This window comes from Octopus bimaculoides, chromosome 5, assembly GCF_001194135.2.
Source record: "Octopus bimaculoides isolate UCB-OBI-ISO-001 chromosome 5, ASM119413v2, whole genome shotgun sequence".
Classification (NCBI taxonomy): domain Eukaryota; kingdom Metazoa; phylum Mollusca; class Cephalopoda; order Octopoda; family Octopodidae; genus Octopus; species Octopus bimaculoides.
Window position 1 is genome coordinate 34,472,233 of NC_068985.1, and position 8,751 is coordinate 34,480,983.

Sequence of the window (8,751 nt, forward strand, 5' to 3'; positions counted from 1 at the left end):
TGTTAATCACACACTAAAAAGACGAAATTTTAAAAATCTGCTATCTCTCTCTCTCTCTCTCTCTCTGTTTACACCGTCGCTAGGAGGGGACTTAACTCATGTTTGCAAATGATGGGTGTATTTCTCCGACTTGAAAATTGTTAGAAGTTATGGTTCAAAATGATTTTTACTGCTATTCACTGGTGCCTCGGGGGAAAATAATTTGACAAAAATACAGCTAGGGTCGTGACGAATGTCCTCCTAAAATTTGAGCGACATGTGTGCTAATTTGTGGATGTGCATAAATTACATTCACACACACACACACACACACACACACACACACATCCTGCCTTTTATATATACAGATTATATGGAAACTAATTTTCTAACAATTATTAATAAAATAATAGATTAAATCAAAGTGGTGAATTTACAACTGGAATATTGAATAGAATGCTTTGTGGTGTTTATCTCACTGCACATTGAGTTCAAGCTCCAGTAAAGTTAACTTTGCCTTTCATTCTTTCAGAGTCAATAATAATGTACAAATTCAGGACAGCGTATCACAGGATGTCTGAGCATCAGGCCGGACATCCTGTGATATCTTTCCTGTTTTTTTATGTTGTGATGATTGCCTATGATGACTCTTGAGACAAACCATATCAGCCTAACTGTTCTGATGGACATCATTATTACATGGAGTGGGGAGATTTCCATAGATAAGTAGCTGTTAGTTGTCAATGAAAACTGACTCAGATTTGTTTCTTAAAGAACTCACCAAGTCAGAAACGAGACCCATGGTCAACCATAAGCAAAGGAGGCCCTAAAAAAAAAAAGAACATATAGGGGCTGGACAAAATAATGGAAACACCTTAAAATTTCAAACAAACTTATTTTAATATGGGGTAGTTTGAATTCTATGAGGTATGGACTCATACAAAGGAATCTTTGTCCATTCTTCAGCTAAAACAATCTCTGGTTCTTTGTTTTTTGAAAATGCACCATAAATGTTCAATAATATTGAGATCTGGGGACTGTGGTGGCCAGATAAGATGTTCAACTTCACTAGAATCTTTCTTGTGCCGTTCAGTAACAACTTTAGCTGTGTGAATTGTTGCATTATTATCCTGAAAGGTTGCGTTTCCCTCTAGAAACAGTTCTGCAACCATCGGATAAATTTGATCAGATAACATGCTTAGTCTTGACTATTAATTCTGCCATGAAGGGAAACCATTGAGCTGGTGGATTTCCAAGATATAGCCCCCACCCCCAGATCATCACAGATCCTCCTTCATGTTTAACAGTTGGGAGAAGGCAGTCTGGGTCAAATGCTGTCTCCACATGTATACTCGGCTGGTGCTCAGAAATAAGGTAAAGGTTAACTTATCTGAGAAAATAACATTCTTCTACTGCTTTAGGGACCAATTCTGTAGGTTTTTACTCCACTCTAAATACTTTGCAATGTTTGTCTTTGAAAGTAGTGGTTTCCTGATTGCAGTCCTCCCATGAAATCCAGCTTTGTGCAGCTCCCATCGAACAGTTTTTGTGGAAACTGGGTTCTTGAGGTGGTCATTAAGCTCTGCAGTAATTTGGGAAGCTGTACTTTTGTGATCCTTTCTAACAATTTGTGTAAGAGTCCGATGGTCCCTATCTGAAAGTTTTGGTTTTCTTCCAGAGTTTTGTTTTGACAAGGAGGTTTTCCCCTCTTTCTCAAAGGCTGTCATTACTTTCAAGACAGTACTTCTTGATACACCAAACACTTCAGCTGTTTTCATTATGCTAGGCATACAAGCACCAACAATTTGACCTCTTTGAATGTCCTATAGATCTATCATTTTAATGAATTTTAATTACCGTTTTCTGATGATATCTGAAACGAAACAGCAATTTTAGCAAAACATATTAAACAACACTAATAACAAATCAAAAACCATAAAAATAAACAAGCTTTTGACGGTTTTATAGATATTTCAAAATTATGATGCTATGATGCTAGATATTTCCATTATTTTGTCCAACCCCTGTATATATATGTATATATATAAGCTTAATCAGAGATAAAAACCTGCCAAGAAGACAACTAATGTGGAAAAGAAAGGTCTGGAAGCACAAGAATCCCATGAATGGTCAGAGACTTAGAGACATATTACTTGAAGCATTTAACGAAAAAGACGAAATAGTGAGATATAACATGAAGGACAACCAGAAATTCCTATGGGACAACCTGCAGAGGGCCACTAATCAAATTTGTGGCTAATGCAGACTCCTGTCTTGATTCAAGGTGACATGGCTATTAAATAAAAGAAACAGACCTGGAAGGAGTGGAAGTGTGGTAGCAGGGAACTATATCAGAAAGCCAGCAGGGAGGCTAGGATACAAGTATATTTAACTAGTGGAAATGCAGAAAAGAACTTTGCCAATGTTCTGTAGTGCGAGGACCAGAGACTTGAAATGTTTGGGATTGTAAGACAGTGTGTGAGAGAAAATCATGATGTCATAGGAGAGAAATGTATCTGCATGGAGGATGGTTCACTTGCATTCAGTGATTTTGCAAAGAAGGAAACTCGAAAATGCCATTAAGAAAGGCTGCTAAATGTAGAGAATGCATGGGAGAAGAAGAATCTGCCAAATGTAGACCCAGCTGAGGGATCAGCTATCCGAATTGACCATAGCTTAGTAGATTAAGCAATTAACAATAGGAAGACAGAGAAAGCCCCTGGCTCATCAGGAATCACTGCTGAGATGCTTGAAATATCTGACCTTGTTACCTGTTGAGTTAATCAAGTTGTCCATAATGGAGTCATCTTCAACAATTTGTATAGCAGCATTATAGCCAGTGGCTACAAAGGCAAAGGTGATGCCTTAGGCAAAAATAATTACAAAGGTATCAAATTACTGGATCAGGAGATGAAAGTTACAAAAAGGGTCATAGCTCAGGAAGAAAGTTTGTATAGACGAGATGCAGTTTGGATTTTTGCAATGTAGAAGCACAACTGATACTATATTTCTGATTAGGCAACTGCAAGAGAAGTATTTTGCCAAAAATAAATCTCTGTATTTGGCTTTTGTCGAAATGGAGAAAGATATTGACAGGGTCCTCTGCTCCCTTATCTGGTGGTCAATGCAGAAGCTAGGGAGAGATGAGTGGTTAGGGAAGCTGTACAAGCCATGTACAAGAATGCTGCCAGTAAGGTGAAAGTTAATGAGTATTACAATGTATTCAGTGTACATGTAGGAGTTCACCAAGGATCAGTTCTCAGCCCCTCTTGTTCATCATAGTCCTCTAGGCCTTAACAGAGGAATTCAAGACTGGCATTCCCTCTGCACTGATGACTTTGTTCTTATAGCTGAATCATTACCTGAACTAGAGAAGAAATTTCAGGTGTAGAAGGCATGGAATCTAAAGACCTTAAAGTTAATATAACAAAAACTAAAGCCCTAGTAAGTAGGAAAACAGACAAGTCATGAGTCCCTTAAGGGTGATGGCCCTACTTGACATGTGAAGGGTTTTGATAGAAATTCCATATGTTGTACCCAGTACAAGCTTTGGACACATAAGAAGTGTAATGATATCACAGGAAGATTAATGGAGAAAATAGTCATTGTGTGTGGTAAATGTGGAGGTACAATAAGTAATAAAAATGTGCAGACAATAAACTCTCTCAAATACTTGGGGCATCATTAGATGTAGTAGATTTTGTTAACTAGGTGACCAAGTTAGCAGTGGAGGAGGAAGTTCTGAAAGTAAGTGGAGTTGCTAGAATAAGAACAGGCTGGACAAAGTTCAGAGAGCTCCTAAATTTGTTGGTAACTAAAGGACTCCCCCTCAGAGGGAAAGGCAGATATCTGTGTGGGTATAGTTATACTACACGGCAGGGTAACATAGGGTTTGACTACAGAAGATATGCACAGGCTTGAAAGAAGTGAAGCCACCATGCACCACTGGATGGGTAATGTCAATGTGCATGCATAACAGAATGTAAATGGCTTAAGAGGAAATCTGGGTATGAGGCATCAGATGTTGTGTGCAAGAGAGAAGACTGCACTGGTTTGGTCAGGTGATGCATTTGGAAGAGAACAGCTTCATAAAGAAGTGCTGAGCTCTAATTATGGAGAAAACCTGGGGAAGAGGTAGGTAGACCCAGGAAGAAATGGGATGAAGTAGTGAGAAAGGATCTTCAGACACTGGGTCTCACTGAGGAAATGACAAAAGACTGGGAGTTGTGGCAATTTGCTGTACTTGAGAAGTGTCAAGTTAAGTAAAACGCTGTCATCCATACATACATGATTGTGCTTTACAGGTGCTTGTCCCATCTAAAGTGCACTCATACTGGTGCTGCATAGATGCTTTCATACTGGTGGCCTGTAAAAACATCAGGCACGTTCTCTAAAGTGGTTAGCATTAGGAAGGGCATCTGGCTGTAGAAACCATGCCACAACAGACAATTGGATCCTGGATAGTTCCCCAGCTGGCCAGCTCCATGTCAAAGCATCCAACACATGCTAGTATGGAAATGGATGTTAAACATTGACGATGATGATGATGATGTTATATACATAATAAAAATACTGAATATTTTCTCTCTTATAATTGCCTATTTAAAATAGTCATATAGTCATAACAATTTGGATCCAATAAAAATCGTTCTGTGTGGACCACGCTTAAAATTAAATGTGTTGTCTCTGGTAGTCTCAACTACAAAATACTCCCAACAAAGGTAGAATTTGAGTCAAGTTGATTTCAGTGCATTATTATATTATTTAGATAAATGTTTCAATAAAAGTAACTGATATACTCTATAATCTGGGCCCTAAAATTTAGTTTGTGAACTCAATTTAGTTTAAATCTTTTCTTATGATAATGACAAAAGTACTATGAATAATATTAGCTGATGAGTGACAACATGAACAAGTAGCCAAAGGATTCCAAAAGCAGCAGGAACACTAGGAACAGTGTATTGCTGCACAAGGTGACTATTTCGAAGGAAGTGATATTAAAACATGGGTAAATCAGTTATTTTTTAATGCTGATAATGCTGAACCCAGTGGCCTTGAATTTCAGTACCAATGATATGTGACTATATCCTACTAACCTAGTATTCTGTTCTGCCACATACTTCTGTTTAGCTCTGTTAGTTGCACATGCTTTCTGCACCAATCAATAATCATTTTACATGACTGCTATAGCTTGGTATTACAAGAAGTTATTACTGTGACTTTTTGGGGAGGAATATTTTGCCTTGAAAACTTGACAGCTGAACCAGTTAGATATGTAATTTTTAGTCATAACACGGAACATCAAAATGGCTTTGGTTATAGCCATGAATGTGATTGTGAAAGCATATTATCCAGCAGATGAAGATAGCATGGTAGATGCTGTTTCTGTACAAGATGTACAGCCTATACATGAGTGGCAGTCTCAGATTGTAGAGGAAGGGATGTTGTAGTGCTTTCAAAGGTTACTTTTGGATTTGTAATAACAATGGCTTCCCAATTATTTCAAACCTACAGAGGTCTTGTGTCAAAAAATATTTTCAATAACCCTATTGTGCAATTAGCTAATCATGGCAATTATCTGATCCATCAGTTCTGGATGGATGGAGTTCTGTAGCTATTAGTTGCTGAAACTAAGCTGTCCATGTCAAAGCAGCTAATCCCAATAACAGTTATACAATGAACTTTCACTCAGTAACTGTATGAATGAAGATAATTCTGTTGTTGGTAAAATCTATAAACCTCATCTTCTGTTCAAACATATTTTGGAAAAACTGAAATATTAAGCAAAGTAGCTAGTTAGAACATCTCTTTAACCCTTTTGTTACCAACATGGCTAAAACCAGCTTTGGCTCTGAGTACAAATGTCTTGTTTTCATAAGTTTTGAATTAAAATCTTCCATCAAACCTTAGTTACAATTTATGTTCCTAACACTAGCTGAATGACAACTAAGTTGTTTTACTAGATTCTTTGTTATATTTAAAGTAATTGAAAGAAACACAGAGCATCTTAAAATAAATACAGTAATGAAAGGGTTAAGAGATGGAAGCAATAACTATACTGAGAAGTAATGTTTACCGATCAGTGACTGGTTGTCACTTATTTTTCTATATATTGCAAGTTGGAGCAAACTACTGCTATCTTTGGCAAATGGACGTCCACCCCTGAAGATGAGCACAAATAGTTTGAAACTAGACAGTCTGGTCTGGTGGTCCCATCGTCGTTGCTAGGAGTTTGCTCCTCTGCTTGTAATATATATTGGGTGCAGAGTGCATCAATACCCAACTAGAGGAGGCTTCCTCCTGAAGTTAAAAACAATAGCAACGTTTGTTTCTGTGGAACAGCCATGCTGAAGTGGTGATAAACATAACCTCTCAGTATAACTACTACTTCCATCTCTTGTAGAGATTTTCTAACTAGCTACTTTATTTGTTACTGGATCAGTGACTGGTTGTCATTTATTTTACTATATCTATTGCAAGCTGGAGCGAGCTACTGTTATCTCTAGTGGACAGGTGTCTACCACTGAGAATAAGCACAGATAACTTGAGACCTGATGGTCCTGTCTTTGTTACTAGAAGATGGTAGGGGTATTTCCCCTGCTTGCAATATATATCGGGTGTAGATTGCATTGATAACCAGCTGGATGAGACATCTTCCTGGGGTTAGAAACAGTAGTAACATTGGTTCCTGCAGAACAGTTATATGGAAGTGGTGATAAACATTACTTGAAATAGTATTACAAACCATAATAATATCTGTCACATGAAGAGAGATTGCTCAACACAAAGAACTTCTCAGCAAAAAGATCATATATCTTATAATAATTCTGCTTGTTTTCCATTACTTACCCTATTTCTAATGTTTCCACATGATTAGTTGATGGGAAGGGGAGAGGTGATAGGTGAAACAGGGGGATGAGAAGGGAGGAGAGGGAGGTGGCGGTGAGTGAAATGTGTAAATTTTCTCTTTTCAACTAACTTTTTATCCTCCTTACTTAACCTGTCTGTAACGCTTTCGTGTGATTAGTTGAAGGGAAGGGTGAAAAATGAAAGAAAAAGGAGAGAGAAAAAGAGGGTAGGGTGAAGAGTCAGAGAGAAAGAGGGTGAGTTTTGTGTATTAAGTCTATAAAATTGTGCATAAAGTATATAGAGTATATATATAAAGTGCATTGCATAATCATGGTATTACAATATCCTTCACTTTTCAATGATTAGCAGATGAGCGGCTATCTTTTGATGCAGGCTATGCTTTCAGGCTTTTTGGATAAAGTTTTCAGAAATAACCTAATAAGTTTACCATTAATTCTATGAAATATTCATGGATCCTTCTAGTCAAAGATAAACGTACCATATTCTGATTATAATTGTGAAAATTGATATCATTATCATCATCATTTAATGTCCATTTTCCATGCTGGCATAGGTTGAACTTTGACAAGATCTGGCAAGCCAGAAGACTGCACCAGGCTTCACTGTCTGTTTTGGCATGTTTTTTTTATGGCCGGATGCCCTTCCTAATAATACCAACCACCTTACAGAGTGGACAATGTGTTTTGTGTGGAACCAGCACCAACAAGGTCTGTTTTGGCATGGTTTTTACAGCTGGATGCCCTTCAAAATGCCAATAATTTTACAGTGTAGACTGGATGCTAGTTATGTAACACCAGCACTGGCAGAGTTACCAAGTAACTCGCAAGACAAAGATCCTCTGAGAGATGGTTGCATTGGAGGAGGTGGATTTGTGTCAGGTGATGAGAGGTTAATGTGTAACAGAGGGACATAGAACAGGTATCTTGCTGTAGAGGAAATGAATGGTTACCTAGTCAGAGAGAGAGAGAGAGAGAGGGGGAGAGAGAGAGAGAGAGAGAGGGGGGAGAGAGAGAAAGAGAGAGAGAGAGAGAGAGAGAGAGAGGAAGAGAGTGAGATTGTAAATGCAAGAGAGAGAAGGGTGAAAAAGAGAGCAAGAAAGAGAAGGGTGAGAGAGAGCAAGACAGAGATGGTGGTGAAGTGCCAAGGCATACACTCAAAGCATGGGAATCAGAATATAAATGGGATGATAGAGCATTGGCACTGGTGCATGAGCAGGGAGTAGCGACTTTACATGAATGCAGTGACTGGTGAAACCTGAGTATATAGAGGAGGTGGGGAGACAACAGGATAGCAATGATAGCAGTGAGGACAGGATAGGGGAGTGAGAGATAAGCATATATTCTTGTTTATTCATGTTAGAGATAATAACTACTGGAAAGTTTGGTAATCAAAGACAGAAGACAAAAGGAGAGCTGTAAAAGATATCTCATTACAAATTAAACATAATTTATATTTATTACATCATTAGCACCCCAGACAAAATGCTTAGCAGTATTTTATTTGTCTTTACATTCTAAGTTCAAATTCTGTAGAGGTTGACTTTACCTTTGATTCTTTCAGGTTGATAAAATATATACAAGTTGAGCATTGGGGTCAATGTAACCATGTAGCTCCTTCACCAAAATTACAGGCCTTGTGCTTATAGTGGAAAGGATTATATATATTACATTTTATTCCAATTAAATTTGTTAATATTTTTTCAGTTTTTCTGTGATTTTTATGTAGATGGCTGGTATTGGGGACTGCACACCTGGCAGAATGTTAGGATTCAAGGAATTAAACAAAATTTCATAATAATTTATAGCAAAGTGTTTCATGATGTTTCTTCAAAATTTGTCAGTGTATGATATTTAAAAATTTCATTAATTTATTATTTTTTTTATAGATCCACCTGATATTACT

General features: G+C 37.6%; 1 protein-coding gene across 1 annotated transcript in view; it reads left to right on the forward strand.

The window, feature by feature from the left end:
- LOC128247863 (uncharacterized) overlaps nucleotides 1-2,967 on the forward strand; it is a 58,283-nt gene extending 55,316 nt beyond the window's left edge. The window contains exon 7 of the mRNA XM_052968044.1: nucleotides 2,768-2,967. Within this exon, the coding sequence (XP_052824004.1) occupies nucleotides 2,768-2,967 (200 nt within the window). The remainder of the gene's footprint in view (nucleotides 1-2,767) is intronic.
- The last annotated feature ends 5,784 nt before the right edge of the window (nucleotides 2,968-8,751 follow it).